Source organism: Telmatherina bonti (assembly GCF_933228915.1).
Source record: "Telmatherina bonti genome assembly, chromosome: 9".
NCBI lineage: Eukaryota > Metazoa > Chordata > Actinopteri > Atheriniformes > Telmatherinidae > Telmatherina > Telmatherina bonti.
The window spans coordinates 14,649,247-14,673,548 of NC_136627.1; the positions used below are offsets into that span (position 1 = coordinate 14,649,247).

At 39.3% G+C, this 24,302-nt stretch overlaps 1 protein-coding gene across 1 annotated transcript; it reads right to left on the bottom strand.

Moving 5' to 3' along the window:
- Positions 1 to 357: 357 nt before the first annotated feature.
- On the bottom strand, positions 358 to 23,662 carry LOC306760320 (beta-galactosidase-1-like protein 2). The gene is made up of 19 exons (XM_079246124.1): positions 23,553 to 23,662; positions 22,745 to 22,930; positions 22,437 to 22,505; positions 20,292 to 20,387; positions 19,672 to 19,780; positions 15,293 to 15,385; positions 15,084 to 15,165; positions 14,454 to 14,518; positions 13,914 to 13,998; positions 11,331 to 11,474; positions 9,969 to 10,049; positions 8,139 to 8,245; positions 6,026 to 6,172; positions 5,674 to 5,745; positions 4,649 to 4,727; positions 4,428 to 4,515; positions 2,328 to 2,442; positions 1,516 to 1,632; positions 358 to 494 (listed from the first exon to the last, which is right to left on the bottom strand). The coding sequence occupies exons 1-19, from the start codon at positions 23,654 to 23,656 to the stop codon at positions 408 to 410; spliced, it is 1,926 nt and encodes a 641-aa protein (XP_079102250.1). The 5' UTR covers positions 23,657 to 23,662; the 3' UTR covers positions 358 to 407.
- Between the last annotated feature and the right edge of the window lie 640 nt (positions 23,663 to 24,302).

Sequence of the window (24,302 nt, forward strand, 5' to 3'; positions counted from 1 at the left end):
CACAAGCTTTCTTTGGTTTTAGTATCTCAAACCGATCTTTATTCACCAGCCTTTTATTTTACAAAGCCTGGATGTAAACTTTAGATTAAGTTGCATTAAAATAGAAAATTTAATATAACCTTTTCTTTCTGTTACTCAGTTTTTCTGTTTTCCAGTTTTGTATTTGAGACACAAACGTTAAGAGGTTTGTATGAAAGCAAATACAAGGAAGTAAACAAAATTCCAGAAACATGGCCAGAAAACAACTTACTAAGGAAGCTAATAAAACTAAAACAACTTTAATAACAGATGTGTGTCACGATTCAGTGTTTCTGATGAATGCAGGGAGCTGAATCCTCTAGAAATGTAGCTCCGAGCCGCTTTTCTCATTGTCTTCTCCCACGCTCCTCCCCTCTAACCTCCTGTCCTCACTGGACATCTACAGTCATACCGTAGTCAGGGTTGGTGGTGAACTGGATTTTACCATCGGTTTCCTGCTCCTCGAACACTATGACCTGTGACAACACAAAAAAATAGCAGCTGAATGGAGGTCAGGAGAGGACACTGAAAGTGGGTGGTTGAGTCTAAATGTCAATATATGCACACTGTTGGAAAAGACTATGAGGGAAAGGATGGCTGAACACCGAAGTAACCTCAGGATTTTTACCAGAAATAGTTGAATTTGGCATTAGCCAAGTTACTGGATAATGATCGAGTAATTGCACAGGGACGTGAAACCATGGGCATAAAAAGCGCTTGTTGTGTTGCAGATTATCATTAACGTAGAATGTTGTAGTCTTATTAGTCAACCAACACAAAAGAGATTCAACTGGGGGGAAAAAAAAGTTCATTTTTGATCTTTTCCCACTTCAGGGATATCTTGAGGAGCTTCTAAACTGAAAAAAATCCAGCATGAGATCAGGTCTGGTTTATTTAGCACATTTCATGTACAAGTCAATTTGAAGTGCTGTATATAAAAACATTTTTTTAAAAAACCAAAACAAAGCGAAAAACAAACAAGTGAGATGTTTGAAAGTAAAGAAAGTGATTAAATAAAAAGAGGGAATAAAAATGCTTTGAATAAAAATGACATTGTGAGGAATTAAGTTACTATGATCAAAGGTGGCAAATAAAAAAGTTTTTAATCTTGATTTCAAACAGCTGAGAGTTTCAGCAGACCTGCAGTTTTCTGGGAGTTTGTTCCACAAGTGAGGAGCTTAACAACTGAACGCTGCCTCTCTGGGAACAGAAAGTAGACCTGTTCCTGATGACCTAAGAGATCTTACTGGTTCATAACAAACCAGAAGATCGGGAATGTATGTTGGTTCCGAAACCAGTCACTGCTTTATAAACACACAGCAGGATTTTGAAGTCAATACTTTGACGAATAGGAAGCCAGTGAGAGAAAACATTTACACAGGATAGAGGACACAGTAAGTTTATAAGGACACAGGCATGGTCTGCATGCATGGAAAGCAGCCCAGTAACCAGAACAACAAATGGAAAGTGCATAAGTTTGTGGATCAGCTATGGTACCTGGTTGTCCCCTCTGTGAAGCCAGGGACCCGGGAGATACAGAGTTTGCTGAGGACCGATAGACCAGTAACGCCCCAAATTCTTGCCGTTGATGAAAACAACACCTTTGCTCCAGCCCTGTAAAACACATCCACATCACAAAGCCGAACTCAACAGTACAAAACATGAAAAGACATCCATCCCGTCTCATCTGATTTATACCTTTCATTTAACATGTTCTGGGTTAATATTACCGAGACGTTACAACACAAGGGAAATGTTCAACAGGCGTTTGTCTTCAATCAGCAGCTGCATTATGCAGAGGAGCACAAGAAACAAATCGCCTGAATAATTTTCTTTAAAGGAAGTGTGTAAAAAAATCCTCTGTTCTTACTAACACACTAAAAGACTATTATGTGAATAAATCCAATAAGTTATGTGTGAATTCAATAAAGCTGAAAGCTGTTTCTCTGGGGAAGACTAATTCAATCACTTTCTGATATAAGCATTTTTATAATAATAACAACAATAACCAAAGGTCAGCTGTATTCTTCTGCTCATGCCTGAGGTTTTATGATTCAATAATAAAGATGATAAACTCTCCAGAAAGAAACTCTGTCTTGCAGACAAAACTTATGAAAGATCTACAGAGGAGAAATCGTGCTAAGGACTGTTTACAAGTGTTCTCTTTACATAACACACTTTAACAAATCTCCGCACCACTCCACTGCTTCCGAAGCAAAAAGCACCAATTAGACTTCCTGTGTCCTATTTTTGGCTGTAACAAGGAAGTGTCAAAGACTTCACTGCAGTTTTTGCAAGCTGCTACTTACAGGCAGTTTGATGAAGGTGTCTTTAGGAGAGCCGTTCACATAGAGTCTAGCCTTAAAAAAGGCTGGGAAGGTGGGCTGATGGCGCGTAGACAACCAGTGGCCTGAACTCTCAACTCTGTAGAAAGACAGAAAAAAAAGTGCAAGATACTGGAAGGCAAAGAATACATGGAGCGCCATAATGTACAGGAACATCTGTGCAGAATATGGACTGAAGACTCCCTAAGTTCCAGTGGGAAACTCCCCCAAGGTGGTGGAGAATAAGAGGGCTAAGATCCTCTGGGACTTCCAGATCCTGACAGATAAAATGGTGGTGGCCAACCAACTGGACATCGTAATCATGGATAAGCAGCAGAGGAAAGCCACAGTGATCGATGTATCCATCCCAAATGATGGAAATATCAGGAAGAAGGAGCATGAGAAACTGGAGAAGTACCAAGCCCTCAAGGAAGAACTGGAGAAATGCCTAGAGGGTGAAAGCAACAGTAGTATCCCTAGTGATCAGAGCATTGGGGGCCGTGTCCCCCATACTGGAGAAGTGGCTCCAACAGATACCTGGTGAAACACACATCTCCATCCAGAAAAAGCTCAGTCCTAGAAAACAGCTAAGATACTACGTAGGACCCTGAAGCTCCCAGGACTCTGATAGAGAACCTGAGCTTTAGAGATTAACAGCCACCTGCTCCTACCCTGGGAGATGGGAGGGGTTGGGTGAGGGAGGAGTTTTTTTATATATACTTTCCTTACATATATATATTTATATACATACATGGGTCCTTTCTTTCAAGAAGCCTATTTGTTTTAGAATAGTATATCATGTCCTTCATACAATATTTATTTGCCCACAATAAATGTCAAGTACAACTTTGGACATGACAGCAGGGAAAATATTCACATTCTCTACCACTATAGGTTATATTGTGCCTGGAGGTAAATTCAAAAGGTTGCAATGATATAACACCAAAAGTTATTCCTCAGGAATGAATTTGCAGCATTCAGTCATCAAAGGCTTCAGGCCTCAACGTTTTTGCAATGGTGCCGAGACAAAACAATTTAGTTTGATGCAACGCAACAAGACGGCTTCAAAATGCAAAAAGATCCTGAACAGATTTTTGGACCAGGCTGAAATATACACCTCTAAACAAACGGACCATAGTGATAAAGTAATGGGGCGATGTAACACACATAACAAAAAAACCACTGTTAATATAACCAGCTATTTATAGACGAGCATTATAACCTTGCAACATAAAAACGTTGGAGCAGCGGTGCATTTGTATCATATGGTGCACCGCTCCCAGAAAATAACTCCAAAAGCCATCCTTTCACACCTGCTTGTATTGAAATGATAAGACCTAATGATATTGTTGGGTGTTTGGTGCATTTCATGTCCTCTTCCATGTTTAACAGCATGAAGAAAACAGCTACTCAGTCTTGTCTTCACACACATGTGAACTTTGCACTTACTCTTGTATTCTGCTGCTTCTGCCGTTTAGCGCTGAACACAAGGTATCAAATGCATGTAAAATACACAGTATGATACCATCTAATACCCACAATGTTAACGATTTCTTCTTAAGTTAACCTGCAGCATTCCTGGTGATGGGCTTTTACTTTTGTTAATGTATAAACTGAATGTTAAAGTCCTTGGAGATAGTTGTTACACACATGCAAACTGACTCCCATTGATTTAAATGAATGTATTCAAGTGAATGCACGCATTTGTTTTCCTCTACATGCAGCATTTCCCCTCACAGAGTCTGTGTTTGGAATCTGCTCAAACCTTGTCATTCTTTATGGCGAATGACTTAATACCAAAGGACACAGTGAATAGTCCTCAATCACCCAGCACATTTCCAAGAAGATTTCAATGAGGCTGGGGAGATTTAATAAACATACTGTGCTGCCGATAATTTAAGATGTTTGACACAAGATGCAGGATTAAGAGGATATGTTTTGTTCGCTGAGTTGTGCCATCATGTTCCTCTTGTAATTGTATTAAGTGGAGAGCTAATCAGCTGAACTAAAATCAGAGACAGGCAGGTGTAATGACAAAGAAACACAAAACACGGGCAGAAACAGGAGAATAATTAAGATACGAACCTGCTTACAAAGCCTGGCTTCATATCCAGACTGTGAATCATGAAGTCTCGGAGGACATGCGTGTTTAACTGAATATCCCCAACAAGGCCTGGAAGGTAATCAAAGCTGCTTTTAGTCTCTTCATGGCTCTTAAAATGCAGATAATTAGTGTCCTTAATAACAGCAGACTGTCTGGCTAAACTGCAGCTGACTGGAACATCACTTTGCACAGCTGGATATACCTTTTTGCTGTTCGTCTAGAGTGTTCCCATAATTCACTCTTCCGCTGTTCTCCACCAGTAAACCCAGGGTTCTTCTTCCCTTCAGCACAACAAAGCATAAAGATGAGCTGCATTAACCTTTTCATGCATGAATTAATAAAAACAACAAGGCAACATGTGTTAAATACAGTATTTCACTTCTATAGACACATGCAATGATACTTTTTTGTTTATTAGTGATATTTAGAATTTATCATGATTTATGATTTATTTTAATGTATTATATAAAATATTTATAAAATTATATGTAATCATAATTATACTATGTAAATCTTCTATAAAATGTAGCTGTATCATTTTCTTTTCTATTTAATTGTAATGGGAAACTTGCCAAATTACTTTGTTAATTAAGGAAAACCAGAGTATTCTTTAACAAAGCAACATGGCTCATTTGATCTTAGTTGTCTTTGTTTGGGTTTTTTTTTTGTTTTTTTAAAGTAAATAATCAGGCTGATCAGTGCCTGCTCTTCTCCGTAAGGCTAAAGTTGATTATTCTGATTTGTTAAAATAAACTACTTTATATCTTTGAAAGAGCTGACTAGAGATGTCATGATTACAGATTTTCTTGGTGGCGATTATGTTGAAAGAAATGATTATCACCATTAGTACACGCTGATTAACTGCCCGGCAGTATAAATGTTTGTAAGTCTTGGCATCATCTCAAGTAGATGGACAATCAAATTGATTAACAGAATCCACTAAAAACCACTTTATCCTCCTTATTTATGAAGTTTCTGACAGTTTACAAGCCTTACATTTAGAGGATGACTGCAGGATGAACTGTATGATACATCAACATGATTTTATTGTTGTTTAATGTGCAAGTTTCACTAATCTGCCGTTATGGCTCAGATGTGATCTTTAATGGAAAGTGACTATTTTGAGGAATCTTTAGAAATGAATCAGTTGTGCCATTTATTATTGCGAATAATTAAGACAGCTATCTCTGACTGACTTCTATAAGCAGGAAGACAGATGCTCAGTACCTTCCCATCTGGTATTGCAAGTTCTTGCACCTCATAGTCCAGAACACCAATGAAATGTTTGTCCACAAAAACCTGAGAAAAAATTCAAAGATAAAGTTTTATACAGAGAGATTTTAAAGACTGCAACACCCATAGATATAGGGAACACAAATGTTTTCATAAAAGTTTGGATCTGTCTCATGTTAACAGGGCATTTGGTCACAGCCTCAGTTTGCTCAGTGTTCCACAAGTACACTGATCAGGGCTGTGATTTCCAACAGGAACATTTCAGCTTTCTTAGCACAAACGTTCATCCAGAAAACAGCTCAAGTGTGTGTGGGTACATGCAGCGTGTGTGTCGTCCTGTTCTCACCAATGCTCTGTCTCTGACGCTGTTCTTGGAGTTCAGAGCTCCTCCGCTGGTGATGATGGTCTCATACAGTGTGTACCCGTATGACTGCCCATTGTTGTTGTTAACGGGGAGGTTCTCCATGTTCACCGGCCTCTCTGACTTAAAAGGCTGCACAGTGTGCAAAATAAGAAAATTAAAAAGAAAAAAAAAAAAAAAAAAGACAGACAGTAAAACAAATCCTCTTTATAAAAAAATGAATACATTACAATACATAAAAAACAAAAAAAAAAACGACCCGACCTCAGATAAAAATGGTGAAAAACATTTCACCACTAAAGATAAGTTTTAAGTATCCCAGTGAAAGTCACACTTTTCATGTTTTATAACGACCACCTAGTTTGCGAGCTGCGCAGATGGGACCGTGTCATTTCCTCACTTGCAACACAGTTTGATCCAGACTGATGCGAGTTTATGAAGCCTAATGGGGGTTTTCCATCTGGTATTCAGAACAGTATTTTTTTATCCATCTACACTGCCAGGTTTTCACACCCTTGAGAGACGCCTTATGCACTTGCCACAAGACAACATAGGAACTATCTGTTATGACATTATTTACCTCATATCTCCAAGCACAAAGAACAAAATATCAAACAGAGACAAGCCACTCAGTCACTGAGGAGAAAACACTCTTTTTAAAAAGAAGTGTGTGTGATTGGTCAGGGGAAAAGTAATTGTCGTCTCAGAGGGAAGCAAATTATTGTGACTGGGAGTGAATAATTAATGTCGTAAGCAACCGCCAGACTTGCTACACCTGGTCTGAATATAAATGCCTCTGAGGAGTATGGCGTAAATGGTAAAACTAGACAAGTGGACATTAAGAGGAAGAACAGGTTGTGGCACAAACCAAACACAGTTTTCAACTAATTGTTATTTTTTTCCCCCTCTCTTTAGCTGCATTCAGATTTTACATCAACAACAGGCTGCTTTATAGTCATAAAGCTGCACATGGCTGATTAAAAGCTGCTCCCTGACAAGGCCTATGGTGTAGTTAGAAATATGTTCTCGCCAGCTATAAAGACAGTTGCGCGCTACCTATTCATTCCTCTACTCAGAACATACAGGTGGGCCAAGAAAATCACACTGGTGTGGGACAATGGTTCATTAGGAGACATTTTTTAAATCAATTTATCAACACACATAAAGACAAGATAGGTTCATCTGTATAGCATCTTTCAAGACCATTCAAAGTGCTTCGCATAAAACCTTAAAAGCATGATGGTGTAAAGAAGTATAAAAGACAACAAAGGGTTTAATGTTAATGGAACATTAAGCCACATGAATATTTTTAATCAAAGCATGACATAAAGCATAAGTTTATTACAATATGTAAATATTTAATTTTATCAAAGGGTTAGTGCACTCCAACATACTGTATATAGTTTTTGAGCAATAAACATCATTATGATTGTATTGTGATGAAAACCACCTCTGCTGCTGTTACAGCTGACTTTTTTTTTTTTTTTTTTCAAAATCTGGATTTTGTGAATTAAAATGGTTTCAAAATCCCACTTTTCAAACCAGTTTTAGTTTTTAAAGCTCAAAGCTATGTTCACATCACTCCTTCCACTGTTCCTACTCTTCAAACCTTCAGACTCATCATACCACCATGTCTGCAATATGAGGCAGCTTGTTTTCCCTGAATGCTTATGTCAATATTACAGCAACCAGTTAACTGGCCTTAGATTTAATCAACTGCATGAACACAGACATTAAATATAGACTTGAATTGATCCAAGTGTTGTAATTTTGCTCCTAATACTAATTTCCAAAGTGCAATATGTATTAATAAAGAATAATGACACACCTGTCATTCCATTTTTTTGGACATGGTCTGCTTGTCCTTTTATCAAGTGGTATAAATGCGTAATTACACTTTATTTTTTATTTTGAATTTCAGTTTTAGTATTTTCAATTATATTACGTTCTTTGTACATATCACATATTCTGTTTGCTGTTTTATTCCAAATTAAGCCTTTTAATTTTAGTTTGGTGTACGAATGATTCATCTTTAATAAGATAGTCATACCAATGCTAATTTTTATGTTTCTTCAGTCTCTCAGCAGCTGCTTGTTACCTTTTCAGTGAAATGCAGAGTGTCCCACAGAGACAGGTGCTTCTCGATGACAATAGGATGGTATGCTCTCCTGTCCTGGCGAGTGGGAAGATCAGGTAGCGGCTGGGCTGAAAAATAAAGGGGGGTGGCAGCTTGTATTTTATCTCTCATTTCACTTGATTTACACACATAACCTGTTATGTTGTCATTATTATTGCATGATTTTCTGTCAAAATCCCATAAATATACATGTCTGCTTAAAACTCAAAAATCTAAATATAATAAACCCCATGCGAGTCACAGTGGGGGCATGAAGATATTGAAAAAAATAGAAATAAGAAGAGTAAAAACTTTTCTTTAATTGCTCTCCAAACTAAACCATAAGGGGACCTCCTGATGGATCATTACTGCCATCTCATGAAGAAGTTGTTATCATCTCTCCAGCGTATAAATCACTCAGTACAATCATAAAAATTAGTTTCCTTGGAAAATGCTTTCAAGACTCCTTAGGTGAGCCCCTTGCCATGTCCAGCAGCATCCAGTTTATGTTCCACTTACAAAACACTCTCTTTAAAACCATTAACAGTGGTTGGCCAAGCCCACCAACTGCTCTAAAAGATGTTAGAGCTTGCAGGGACACCATGAGTCCCTCTGGAAAAAAGGCTTGACAGCATTTCCTTATCACCAAGTGGTAAAAGCTGGCTCACTTAGGGGAAGCTTTTGAGGTTAATGGCCGATACCTCTTCTAAAAAGCTCCCTCTGACTTACAAGCCAGAGCTTTCAGTGGAGTCGTGTGGAATTTGTCACGACAAGAATGAAACCAAATTATTTCATCAAACAACGTGATTAACTTAGAATTTTTTTGCCATAACGAGTCCCAATGATCCCAAATTATGGGCATGATTTAGGGGATCATGGGAAATATGCTAATTTTTCATTACAGGACATTGTTTTTGACTTATTAAAGGAGTGACTAATTTGCATGTGAAAATGACTTGAGCTAAGCAGGTAGCATCGCAAAGTGCGGACGTGCCATGAAAAGTCTTGTGTGGCTTGTTCAGATTTATATGGCATAATTTGCAACGTTTCACAGCTGTGAAATGGAGGGGGGAGGGGGACCAAAGTGTGTCACAGAAATCTATTTTAAGAACCATGTGAAGTGTTAGGCCTATGACAAATCAGCCTGAACTCATGCCAAGCGATGCCAAAACACCACTACAGGGCAAAGATGGACTAACACGGTATACATGATTTGACAATGAAAAAAAATAATAAAACATCAAGCTGATTTCATTAAAGAATTAGGTCGTGCGTTTGTGGTTGCTGAGCAGAACACAAAACCCTCTCAGACTCACTCACATATTCAGGCCACTGCTCATTGTTCAGCAAACTACAAAACATAACGATGAATCACACTCCAGCAGACAAACGGTCTTCAATCATCAAAATGCAAAAAAACAAAGCCAAATTATTACTTCGCTTGCTGGATCCATTCCCACTTTGCCGAAAGCCAATACTGGCCACAAAACACTTGAGACTTTCTGCCCTAAACCACAAATCTCATGTTTTACAAACAAGGGGAACTAGGAAAACATGATACAAGGCTTCTCACAACAGGCAGTAATTGAGGGTCTTTGATTGAGACAGAAATCACACACACACACACACACACGAGTACACAAAGCCATATCTAATCCATGCTTGTAATCATATGCAAAGTTATCCTACTTTAGCCAACAGAGAACAGGTTCTACAAGGAGAATTAACTTAAGTGGGGAGATGAAAGGAAAGGGGGAGAAAAGAGACACAGAAGATGCAAGGCCCATCTCGGCAACAAAACACAACACTCACTGTGGTAGTGGCTGAATAAATTCCTGAGGAGATGATACTTGGTGGTGTAATCCCCAGCCTCAGATAGTGGAGCATCGTAATCTGAAAGATAATGCGCTATCAGAACAGCAAGCGCGGCAACCAGAGAGAGGCAGGGATGCCTCTCACCGTGGCAGATGCTTTCTCTGTGCTCCCCTATCAAACATCTTGAGACAGGAGTGGGCCGAAACACATTCTGGTTTATCTTGACAGAAAATGGAGCCTCGAGGAGGCAAAAGGGTAAAAAGGCATTCAGAGGAGTAAACGCAAGCACAAAGACTGCTGAAGGTCGCAGGTGGCGTTTTTCAGAATCCTGCTTCTTTCTGAGGAATGAAGTCATTCCAATGTTAAGCATCCCAGAGGACGATAGAAAGCTCAGCTTGCCAGCTTGAATTTATATTTCCCATGAATTTCATTCGAAATTGAAACCGGGAAGAAACCTGGAATAAATGTAGACCTCTCACAACGATCAGACGTTCTGATATACCTGCTGATTCAAAATGAAAAGAGTCAGTGTAATGGAGGAGTCCACAGCACACATTACTGCGCTGGAAACAAAGCAGCTTAGGAAAATAGCTTTTAATCTGTGCCATTTTACATTGACTATATAAAGCAAATTCTCCCTGGTACAGTTTTGCTAAATTGTAGACCAGACTAGGAATGAGTCTGGTTCAAGGCATACCATGGTATGAAAAAGTTGCGGTATGAATACAATTGCATTTTCCATCATACCTTGGCTGCGAAATCTTCTTATGCCCTATAAACTGCAGGGAGGGTGCAAGTTAGGTGTATTTGGAGTCATGCACAGGTGTGGGAGGTGATCCCCCATGGTGCGTGAGTAGAAAAGATGGTTGAAGGAGGTTGGGTTTTTACCCAAACATTTAAAAAACACTATTTAAGAGTCATAATGAAACGGTATAGCTTGACACTATGAAATTTTTGCTCAATACCGTCAGAATTTCATACCGACTTATGCTACTGTGGGTTGAAACCCCATCCACTGCCATCAATGGCTTTAGAAAATACTCTGGCAAACATGTCATAGCCAGAACGTCGCAGGGTTGTGTTCTGACAGAAAAACAGTTCTGCAATACTGAGAATAAATAATTAAGGACAGTGACTAATTTAGCTGTTTCCAACCACCTTTTCTGACTTGCAACATTAAAATGCATTAAAATATTGATAGAAACAACATTTTTTAAAGTGTTAGTCGCTATCAATTAGAATCCAACTGTATTTCTAAGTATTTAGACAGTTCTGCGGCAAAGTCTTATAGAAAGAACGTCGGTTGTGTTGCCCACTGGACTGTAACACAGGAGACAGAAGCAGATCTATCGCACGTACCATAACTCGTCACCATGGGTTTAGGTGCTGGGATACCCACAGCAAATGCACCGCTCATGAAGCCAAAATTGGTCCCTCCGTGGAACATGTAAAGGTTAATGGACATGTTCATCTTAAGAACTTCTGTGACTGTAGATAACATATCTGTCAAAGAAGAAAAACATAAATAAATCAAATATTAAAACCAGCTTAATTTGTGTTGAAGCTAAATTGAAAAACCTTGGCTTGAACAGGTCATATCAAGACTTGCTATCATCCTGTTGTCCCAAATCCAACTGAACTAGAACATAAATGGACCTCACCCACACATCCTGTTACGGCTAACCATAATTCATGACAGGGCAGCGCTTCCATCCATTAAAGTGTCCAACCTACCTGCACAAATCAGTTAGCTATGCATTGCGGAGAACCTTACAAGGGGCAAGTAATTATATATTCAAATTGGCCTACAGTTGTAAAATTGGACCGAGTGTAATGATTTGAACCAAGGGCAGCACTCTTGGTGAATAACAATTGAGCAGGATGAGTGACAGGGCCCGACTCGCCCTATGGTGATGGCACTGGCTGTGACCAACTGCTGGGCGTGCCGCAGTCTGCAGAGCACTGAACTGTCAAGGACATGAGTCCCTTCTGAATATTCATTTTATTGCTGTGACACTTTCTGCATGGTGACACTTTCCTTGTCCCTTTCTCCCTGAAGAGAAAACATGCAAGGAAGCAAGACGGCTCGTCCTTAGATTTTCACAACGGTTATTGTTGAGATGAGGATGGCTGCTGGAAATGAAAAGAACAGAAAAGAATGCCCGAGGCTCAGCACTATGCTTTAAAATAAGATGCTTTCAAAGACCTCTTAAGGTGGTGATACCAGGGTGCGTAGATGCCATTAATTCTTATATTTTTGGAAAAGATGTGGCTATTTATCCAATGGCTTTCCACTAGACTGAAAACATCGTTCTTTTGGCTACAGCATTTGGACCAGTTGTAGGATAAATGTATTATGAGAAAGTCTCATAAAAATCATAGAAATTGCATTATATTGGATTTACAGGGTCCAGGAGAAACAACAATCTGTTTCTACATAAAAAAAAAAAAAATACTACAACAAAGGAATTAGAGCATAAAGTAATTGCTAAATGAATGCAGAATTGTCTGATCTCATTTTCATCCTGCACCTCTTTAACTGATTTAGCATAAATACAAAACTAAATTGAAAAACTTTAGTAGATTCTAAAACAGTGTTCAATATAATATAGTCACTCAAACAATATAATAAAATGGGGAAAAAAATCGATAATGCCTACAACAAAATGTAGGCATTGAGTATTAATGTATTAATGACTGACATTATTATATTCGCTCAACCTGACTGAAACAATCAGTAAAATTACAGCTTTTTGAGATATTTTGAGGCCTGGTTGGTGTCATGGAGCAATGATTTGAAGACAGTAAAATAAATATGGATTCAAATTGAACATGCAGGTGTCTATACATTTTTTCTTGAGACATTTGTCACTTCTCATACACAGGCAATATTACTGACTCATCTTCACATTTAAATTGAAAATACAAGGAAATTGCAGCCTCCATTACTACTCATGAGAAAAACCAAGGGCATATATGAGACTAGATGGAATATTGAAACTACTGTGGAGATGTGTCCTCAATAAGCCACTAAATGATTTCAGAAGATAAATCATGATACTTTTAGTACTATCTATTTTCAAAGTGCATCACATGTGGGAGATGGTATACTGCAGCTGTAATTAAATTACTTGATCTGTTTGTGATTTTCTCCATAATGTGAATCTGAAGCTGCTCTGTCCTCACAGAGGTCGTATCTGCCTGGAAGGAAATGTGTGCAGGTGGACAGACAGGACTTCACCACCATATCTGCAAAGAAACGTGTAGAAACCGCCAAACTCTAGTCATTAATTCCCTTTCCTGGTCAGACTTTCTAGCAGGAAGGCTGACCCAGCTTTCAATACACACAACTACCAAAGAACTGCCTTAAAACTTACTATTGACTACGTTAGCTCCCACTGGTTTGCAGCACATAACCTACTACGCAAGGCAAACATAAAAACCGCTGACAAAGTTACAAAACAAATAAGAATTGACCCTAAGATGTATTCCCTAGCTTACTTAAATAGGTTCTGCGCCTTTTGTGAGTGAGGTCTGGACAATCCTTATGGCACTGAGCTTGCCTTTGCCTGGGCTTTCCCTTGGCACACAGATTATTTTATTCACAGCTAAAAAAGGTTTGTCTAAAACCTTTCTTCCCCCTGGGGTACCAAGCTTCTGTCTTACCTTCAAGACAGTCCATTTTACCTTCAGAGATTGTGTAGAGGCTGGGAGCACAAAGCTGTCTGCCCTTGTCTTAAATTAGCCAGTGCTATCGACCCTCTTTCCAGAGAGAAACTGTTTCACGCTCAACAAAGAAACCATGAGAAAAAAGGAGAAAGAAAAGCCTGTCTTACTCTCACGTCAATGCCAATCTCTGCAGCTCTATAAGGCTGTTCAGAGAAGCCCAGGAAAACCTGTCTTCTCACCTTGAATGTTAATTATCTTTAAAGTACATCTTACCCTCAGCAGTGTAGACATGATGAAGACCACCCCATAGATCGAACCAGCCAGACCAGTACTCCATCACCATCTTGGGTAGCTGAGGCTAGGACACGTACGGTTTAGTGTTTTATCAGTGTAAGGATGTCTCAGGGATACTTACAGGGATTACACAACTGTACCATTTATGCCAGATTAAAAATAAACTGTATCCACTTCTGTCACAGATCAATATATTTGAGTCAAACTTGCATAGTGGGATTTCATATCACCTGATACCTAAAGAGAAAATTTGCCATTTTCACAAAGACAAAACATGCCAAGTAGCTTCTGTACCTAGCTTCACTTTTTCCCAGTATGTCCAAATAGGATGTACAACCACCAAATATTTGGTTCCCCTGGTGTTATATGTAGAACATAATGGTTGCCTGATAGCGCTATTAAGACCTTTGGTGGTGCTTTGAGGACTTTGTCAAACTGTTGTCAAACTCCAAAAGTGACCATCGTGAGTTTAGCGCTGACATAACTTCCAACAGTTTAAGCAACACGAATACCACTAACCTGAATTCCATCCAAATGCTTGATGTCATTTAGATCCAATTTCTGAAAATTGATGGTTTCTAGAGCTTTAAAAGAAAGGATAATACATTAAAGACAATGAGAGGTTTGAGTAAAAGCTTCTACAGTTCTGTGTACTTTTACACCTTTACATTGATATGTATACAAATTTCACACAACTATGACATGTAAACTATATGAAAAATATATATGAAATATATAACCAGAGGAGGAGGTTTTAAAATAACACATACTGGCTGATTCTGTTCTGCAATTATAACAACACTAATGTGCAGTTTGGGGTGACAATGCATCAGGAGTTAAGAAAAAGTGCAGTGAAGAAAATACACACATTACTTTCTAAAGGATTTATCTCAAAACCGCAAATGTGTCAAAGAAAATAAACCAACCATCATTTAGCTGTGTTGCACCACAATATTGCTACTAATGCAAACAGAACAACTGTCTGGACTGGAATCAACTTCAGTTGCATGCAAGTGCTCTGCCCTTGCCTAAGACCTTTAACCACTGTGCATGAAAACACACAAATAAACATACTGTATATGTGTGTGTTTGACCGTGTGTATGCATGTGCGCACAGCCTTGTTTGTCTTTCAGCCTATCTGACAATACCTCCTTTCACTCCTCCACGCTTTAGCCCTTCATTGTTGTCGGAGGTCAGCAGCAGCTCTGTGATGCCCCTGGACAATAACGCCTAGAGAGGAGAAGGATTAAAGAGGCAGCTAAACAAAACAGGGAAGCTGTGTCCTGAATAAAGTTGAATTAAATTGAAATTCTCAAGGTACAGATGTTTGTTTTCCCTCTAAAAGAGTGTTTCATACCTCCTTGATGAAAGGCATGTACTCTTCATCTTTAGCATAGGAGCCATATTCATTCTCCACTTGAAGTGCTATGATTGGGCCACCTTGGGAGTACTGCGCATTAATTAAGACAATGAACAGAGAACACAAATTAGTAGGCTTGGCACATATAGTTTGGGCGTTTTTCTACCTTCGGAATAAATAAACTTAAAAAAAAAAAAAGAAAAACAAAGAGAAATGTGTATGACGACATACTGAGTTGATGAAGGATGTCTTTAAAGATGCAAATAAACATTTTAACCGTTTTCACACCATCATGGCACAACTGAAATGTTGTGGTACTAAATAAAATAAATGGTACTAATCTCAGGGGTATAAACTGTGCATGCTGGTTAGCTGCAGAACATGCACAGAATACATCTTTTTAGGTTAAAATATCTGTGATAATAAAATTGCACAATAGTGAATATTTTTCAATATATTGTGCAGCCTTCACCTTACCCACCCAGTACAGAAAAGAACCAGCTGTGGATGTTGTTACTGTAAGGCAAAGCAGACCAGTCTATTTCCTATGGTCCTCCATTCCATCGTCAATACAGTGAGCGCAACCAAATACATCTGGTACTGATAAACACAAAAACATCCAAGGTAGGGAGCCTCATTGGCTGTCCTCAACATGTAGAAAACCAAACACTGTCATTTCCACAGCATGCATCGTGTCCATGCATCTGTGTGCCCAAAGCAGGTGTCCCTATGGAATATTTCCATTTTAAAGAACACAACAGATCTATCCCGGTGAAGTGCAAGCTCAAATCGGCAGCAATGGCGAACATCTCAAGCTGATTCTCATCACATTTTCCTTAGTTCACATAAGAAAATGGTTATATTTTACCATCAGCTTAACGGCAACCAATTTCTGCAGGTTGCAAAAATAGTCCCATTTGTGCAAGCATCTGTTTTCTGTTTGCCATTTTGCTAATACTGGTACCATGATATCTAACTGCAAGTCATTTTCTGATCTTCGGTTGGAAGTAGCCTGTATTTGAGTTTTTTAGGTCAGCATCCTAAAAGAGAAAATAATATTATTTTTAAACATAATACGTTTGCATTGTTATTGTAGGAACTGGCACAGGTGAACCTAAATGCATTTATTATTGATCAGTTCTTCTGCTTTTTATGCTGACTGGAAGAGATTTTTATGTGACTTAAACATGCAGTTAACCGCCTTTAAAATGTATATTTTGCAAACAACATGAAGGATCTTGATCTTATGTATCCTGGTAGGTGTTTTTATCTAAGATGCAGTCTTTTGTGCATAAATGTCACTTTACAGTGTGTCCCAATACTGTAGCAATAGCAGCAAAAAAAAAAAAAAAAAAAAGGTCATTTCAGCAAGTTTCCAGCTACAGAAAATGCAGTTCTACAAAGAGAAAACCTGCTGGAATTCATCTTATCCATAAACACATGAAGATTTTTTTCTTGCTATGATCCACCAGAGTGTCAATAATCAGTCATTTTCTATCAGTAACATATTTGGAACAAAAACAAATATTTATGGGCAGTTTCATATTTTTAAATTCACTTAAACACTGACTAACTATGTTGCCGATGCAGAAACATAGACCAGATTAACACACTGCTTAAATAAATAAAAGGGGAGACCTAACCAGGACATCTTAGATCGTGATTAACTCAATATTCCAGTTGAAAATCTTTATTCATTACACAGTGTCGTGTGAATTTCCAATTATTCCAATCTTTATTTCAGACTAATGGTCCATGTCCTGCGATGGACTAGCAACCTGTCCAAGGTGTACCCCACCTCTCGCCCAAAGACTGCTGGAGAAGCTCCAGCTTCCCTTAGACCCTGAATCGGACAAAGCAGTTCGGATCATGAATGAATGAATGAATGAATCAGTGTTTGTCTATTCCAGTCCTCAGGCCCCCCCACCCTGCATGTATTAAAGGCAACCCTTTTCATAAAGGGCTTGGTAACAGGCTGCAAAGAACTTGATAAGAAAGTTCAATAATCTTACTCGGTGGCTTTGGAGGAGGAACATGTCTTAAACATGCAGGGCAGGGGGGCCTGAGGACTGGGTTTGAGAAACACTGGAATGAATGAATGAACGAATGAACGAATGGTCCATGTGTGTGATGTGAAGAACCACAACACACACATATCATGCTACAAAGTGGAAAGATCAGATCACAGACCGACCCATCTTCTGTTAAAATTCTTCAAGAGGACTCAACATTAGGTTGACAGGCATGTGTGGCCTCCATGTGCCTGAATGCACTCCCTGCTACATCTGGGCATGCTCCTGATGAGACAACAGATGTTCTCCTGAGGGTTGTCTTCTTAGCCCTGGATCAGGACATCAGTCAAGCCCTGGACGGTTTGTGGTACAACGTGGCAGCAGCAAATGGAATAAGACATGAAAACCAGAGTTGGTGGACTGGATTCAGGTCTGTTGAACTGGGAGGCCAGTCCATATCATGAATCCTTACATCATGCAGGAACTGCTGAAACACTCACGCCACACAAGACTGAACATTGCCATGCATCTGAAGGAACTTAGGTGCCACAGGAGCAGCTCATGGTCGGACACCAAGTCTGAGGATCTCCTCCAGGTACCAAATAGCACTTACGCTACCTCTGGCTAGAACATGGAGGTCTGTGTGGCCAAACCAAACCAGAATGTTCTGCAGGCAGCAGAACATTCACGCCCAATCCACCAGTCAGGCTGCATGGCGCCAGTCTTTAAGCACAGGCCTTATACTGCTCTCATGCAGTCTGTTTCTGGTAGTTTGTGCAGAAACATGCACGTCACTGGTCAGCTAGAAGTCATTCTGAAAGGCTCTGGCAGCCCTCTTCCTGGTCCTTCTTGCACAAAGGAGCAGATAATGGTCCTGCAGCTGAGTTGGTGTCCATGTCTGCTGGCATACTGGCCTGTCACATGGTGTGTCCTCAATGCTCTCAGCACTGTGTTGGAAGATACAGGAAACCTCCTTGATGTGCCATCCTGGATGAGCTGCACCAACTGAGAGGTTTATTTGGTTTTCAGACACTGCATTCATGTTACCACCAGTGGTAGAGACACTGGCAAAATGCAAACATGACAAAAAAAATAAACAGCCAGATAGTACAAAGACAAGGAAATGGTCCGTACCCACTACCTGCAGGGGCATTCCTTTTGGGGGACGTCTTGCTAATTGTCTCACACTTCCATCTGTTGTCTTTTCCATTTGGACAACAGCAGATGAAACTGATTTGCAACCAGTGTTACTTCCTAAAAGGACAGATTAATATCCCAGAAGCGTGACTGACTGAATAGGAGAGTAATGATTATATGTTCACTTAATATTTTGTGCAATGCATTTTCTAGACTTCTATTTAAGGGAAAAATAATTTTGTTACAGTTTTGGTGACCACAATGTTAGCTCATTACATCACAAAATGCAACTCACTACCTTATTGGTTTTTTTTAGTAAGCCAGAAATAATCTGGCAATGATTTTAAATAAAAAATGACAACAGGAACCGATAGGATGAAGGATGGCAAAACACACATACTGAAAAAGTACATGGGGCATACATATGGCAGCAACAAGCTTGAGAGACAGCTGGGTTTAAGGACTGAAAAAGAAAAAAAAAAAAAGAACAGCTAAAAAATAAAAACATCATTCAGATAAATTAATATGAGAAAAGGATATGATGGAAGGTGCACACCAGTAAAGAAAATCAGGAAATCTTTTTTTGAATCAGTGATCACAAAACATGTGAAAGCTATAGTAAAGGCTTTGACTGCTGCAATTAAGAAAAGAAAAAAAAATCAAAATGATGGGAGCGATAAATACTGATTGAACTTATAATCCTGTCTGGAGAAAACATACAGCCATACGATGGCCACTGTCCTGCAGTTCCAAAACACATGGCTTTAATTAAATTCATCCAACAGCCAATGAAGTTCTGCACGATGACTGATTCGTGCGACTCAGGCTTGTTGGGACATGGATGCATGGAAAACCCACGGGAATGTGGCTCTCAAGGATTAGAAGAGGACACCCCTGGACTACAGGAAACGTCATTTTCAGATAGTCTACCTCGGCCTATTGATCACTTCTCGTGTATGTAAGTTGCTTTGGAAAAAAGCATCTGCCAAATAAACAAGCAGATGGTAACGAGTCATAAAAACACTAGAAATTTGTGGGATTGTATGAACTTTTACTTTCTGGTGTACAAAATCTTTAATATGCAGAGAGCATTTTCACTCAATAATGGACAGACTCTAAATATGAGTCCTTAGTTGTTCACAGACATAAAATACCAAAGAATACATGGCATTTAAAAGAGCCAGAGATTACCTTGAAATGTTTAAATCCATCTTAAAATGACAGTACCTGGTGTGGAGCAACTCTCTTCATGAGCTGATCAAAGTAGGAGTTGACTGCTTCTGTGAATCCTGAGTAGGTTGTTCTTAGCTTCATGTTCTGATCTCTAAGTAGCCAACTGAAAACCAAAACATGTCACATAATTTCCTTAAAGCACTGCTGGGAATTCTTATGATTTAGACAGAGAATCTAAGCATGACTTAAGTCCAGAGAGAAAATAAAATTCAACTTTACCTTCCCTCAAAGGGAAAACCACTCACATGGCCTTTTTTTTTTTTTTTAACAATTCTACAACAATTACCCAACAACCTACTCTGGACAGGTCTTCCTGTGTGTGTTGCACTCTAAGTGGCGTTGGCTACCAAAACAAATTCCCCACCAATAGAAACACAGACACTAAACTAATGTTTAATGGATTTAGCCAGCAGTAAAGATGCTAGTAACAAACAAATGAACTGACTAAATAATTCATTTCCAATCCAATTTCAGGGATTTCTCAAGACCCCAATTTTTTTTTTTTTTTTCAATAATATCTCACACTTTTATGACTTGAAAAATGTGAAAATTAGCTTTAAAATATAAAATTCCATTTCATTCTGGGTTTGGTTTTTTTTTGTTGTTTTTTTTACCTGGGTAGCCCACCTAAATCCCACTCGGCACAGATGTAAGGCCCAGGACGCAGAATCACCCAGAGGTCCAAACTGGCTGCAAGATGCAAGTAGGCTCTAGGAAAAGATGTAAAATCTGTCAAAAAAAATAGCAATCAACAGAATCTACGTCTTATACATCTTATAAGCAGTCCATTTAAAATATTAGTAACAGCTGGTATAACACTCGGGGAGACAACTGCACTTCTGAAATAAAACTGATCAAACTGCAAAACAAATTGTTATTCGAAAACATTTCACTCAATTTCTCTTTTAATCAGGTTTCTAGCAGTGAAGCAACATTTATTTGTAACTATACTGAAACAGCAGGCGACACATGATGAAAAAAGGAATATGTAATCGCAGCCCTGATAGATATATAATGAACTTGGGTTCTCAAAGGTACAGGTACATCTCAGAATATTAGAATATTATGAAAAAGTTGAATATTTTTGTCACTCATTTCAGAAAGTGAAACCTATATATTTTATAGATTCATTACACATAGAATGAAACATTTCAAACATTCAATCCTTGAAATTTTGATAATTGTGGCTTATAAATAATGAAAACCCAAAATGCAGTGTCTCGGAAAATTAGGATATTGTGAAAAAAACTTAGAAAGTCATGGTGTCACACCATAATCAACTAATTACCTCAAAATACCTGCAAAGGTATCCTAAACCTTTAAATAGTCTGTCAGTCTGAGTCAGATGGCTACACAATCATGGGGAAGACTGCTGACCTGACAGATGTCCAGAAGACGATCATTGACCCTCCACAAGGAGGAAAAGCCATAAAAGGTCATTTCTAAAGAAGCTGCTTGTTCACAGAGAGCTGTATCCAAGTATATTAATGGAAAGTTGAGTGAAAGGAAAAGGTGCACCAGCAAAAGGCAGAACCGCAGTCTTGAGAGGAATGTCAAGCAACATCCATTCAAGAATTTGGGGAGCTTCACAAGGAGTGGACTGAAACTGGATTCAGTGCATCATGAACCACTACACACAGATGAATCCTAGACATGAGCTACAAATGTCACATTCCTCGTATCAAGCCACTCCTGAACCAGAGACAACGACAGAAGCGTCTCACCTGGGTAAGGAGAAAAAAGACTGGACTGTTTCTCAGATGAAGGCAAATTTTGCATTTCATTTGGAAACCAAGGTCCCAGAGTCTGGAGGAAGAGTGGAGAGGCACAGAATCCATGTTGCTGGAGGTCCAGTGTGAAGTTTCCAGTCAGTGATGATTTGGGGATCCATGTCATCTGCTGGTGTTGGTCCACTGTGTTTTCTGAAGTGCACAGTCAACACAGCCATATACCAGGACATTTTAGAGCTCTTCATGCTTCCTTCTGCTGAGAAGCTTTATGTAGATGCAGATTTTTTTTTTCCCCCAGCAGGACTTGGCTCCTGCCTACACTGCCAAAGGTACCAAAAGCTGGTTCAATGACCATGGTGTTACTGTGCTTGATTGGCCAACAAACTCACCTGATCTAAACCCCACAGAGAGTCTGTGGGGTTTTGTCAAGAACAAGATGAGAGACACCAGACCCAACTATGTAGATGACCTGAAGGCTGCTATCAAAGCAACCTGGTCTTCCATTACACCTGAGTAGTGCTGGATGCTGATCGCTTCCATTGCCACGCCACATTGATGCAGAAAGTCATTAATAGAAGGCCCAACCAAGTGCTGAGGTCATGGAAATGAACATACTACTCAGAAGCCTGACATTTCTGTTTAAAATATAATTTTTACATTGATCTTATGTAATATTCTAATTTTCTGAAACACTGCATTTTGGGTTTTCATTATCTATAAGCCACAATCATCAAAATTTCAAGACAAATATTTGAAATGTTTCAAGTGAAATGAATCTATATAATATGTGGGTTTCATATTCTGAAATAAGTGATGACAAATATTGAACTTTTTCCATAATATTCTAATTTTCTGACATGTACCTGTAAATGCACAGCTCTGCAGCCGCTACACACTCTGCACAGGAAAGCTAAGCTCTATTGCAATGCAACAGCGGCCTCTGCAGGACTTCATCGACTTCTGCTGTCTCTTACACACACACACATACACACACAGAACTACAGCATTAAGCTTTTCTTTTGTTCTTACTCTAAATCCAGATGATCCTCAAACTTAAAGACCCCTCGTTCTGGCTCATGCAGGTTCCACGGCACATAGCTGAAAAGACAAATATTACAGATTACTTTGTGTGCCTTCATTACTTCAACTGTAATCTCTTTCAGTAATTCATTTGTTCCATTTATTCTTAAGTCTTTGTTCTTTCAAAATGATGACTAAGAAGTTTAGTCAGTCTTGCTTTGCTCTGTCAGATTTTAATTTCTCTGCATTTAACTGGCTGTTTCACACTTATGTTATGCTCTGTTCTTCATTCAACCAGCAGTGAGTTACACCCCTACGTTGTGAGAGTATTGAGTCCACAGGCCTTCATCTTCAGCAGCCGGTCCTTCCAGTATTCTCTGGGGACACGAAAGTAATGGACAGAACCCCCCAGGATGCGGAAAGGCTTCCTCTCCAACGTGAACTGAGACGACTCAGCTTGTAGACCCACCACACGGTTCATCCTACTCACTTCAGGACGGTTCCTGGAGGACAAAAATGCAGTTTAAGTTTACAGACAGTTCTTACTAGTGAACTATGCAACTGGACACACACCTATGAAGAGGGTTCAGACATACACACCTGCAACTTCAGAAATCTTCACAGACTCAAAGTGTTTTTCTGTGCTGCAGTGTGTTATCAGTGCATTTGTATTAATCATTAAAGAAAGTCTGCCACACCCTTGTGTTAATACAAGGTCAGCTTTAAAAGAAAAAATAAATAAATAAATAAAACAAGTAGAATTGCCCACATGCTTTTATTTTGACAACTTAAAAAAAAAGTTGAAAGTGTGACACAGTTACTTTAAATCGCTGCAAAATATCTCTGCGTCAGCTTGACTGTCTTGTGATCAGGAGGAAAATCAGCTGAAACATGATCTCTGATAACGCAACAATTTCCAAGGTCGTGTCAGTGTCTAAAGTCACATTGTTCACAAGTAACAAGACAGTCAGGGCTCAGAAGACACCACAGGAGAGGGAAACTAAAACAATCCGAGTCTATGGGCGGAGTTCCTGCAGAAATCCATCTCCACCATAGACTCTTTATGATCTCCATGCGTGGCTGTCATGGTGAAATAACTGGTTAGCCTATTTGTATTTACCTTACCTCGTCAAATGAAACACAATGATGAGAGTTGCGGCGGTGAAAAGCAGCAGAAAGTATCGTTGTTTTAAAGACAAGCGGACGACACACACGGAGGAAGGCTCCATCAGCAGAGGGACTTTAGACAGACGCGCCTTGTGCGTTTCTTGTGTTTCACTGAACCACAACTCATCTCTGGTCGCCAGTCCTCCTCTGAAAGCCTCAACCAGTTAACTGACCAGGCAGGTTTAGTCACTTAGCGTTGTGCTAAAACTAACCCCGTGAGAGAGGGAAGGAAATAAGACATGATGAAGATTGTTAATGTGACATACTACATTGCGCCAGGAGTCGTACTTCCGGGGTTAATCATTAAACTACAAGAAGGTCGCCTCCAATCTTGATGCTAATCGAAGTAAAGCTAAGCTACCCCACGCGACAACTATTTCTCTGGTTAGGGACCGTCATGAAACTATAATACGAAGAGGGAGAGAGGGGGTGGACTGGCCTGTAAAGCTGCAACATCAGAAGCTCACCAAACAGGATTTACATCCACACCTCCAGGTGTGGCCAACTAAGTTCATTTTGGAAAAAGAAGCCCAGAAACCAAGATTCCTGTGTTACTCCAAAGCAAAAAGAAAGAAGCATATGTGTAACTTTCCATTGTTCTTCCAAAGCAGTGCTATGCAGCTCTGCAGTCCTGCAGGTTTTCAGTGTTTCCCTGCTCCAGCACAACTCTGATTCAAGTCTCCCTGATCCAATACACTTGATTCAAAT

Coding starts and splice junctions, on each gene's coding strand:
- LOC306760320 (XM_079246124.1), bottom strand. CDS start 23,656: ATGGAGCCTTCCTCCGTGTGTGTCGTCCGCTTGTCTTTAAAACAACGA. Junction 22,931..23,552: donor ATTGTGTTTCATTTGACGAG/GTAAGGTAAATA, acceptor TTTGTCCTCCAG/GAACCGTCCTGAAGTGAGTA. Junction 8,246..9,968: donor TTTATTCAGCCACTACCACA/GTGAGTGTTGTG, acceptor TTTATTTTTCAG/CCCAGCCGCTACCTGATCTT.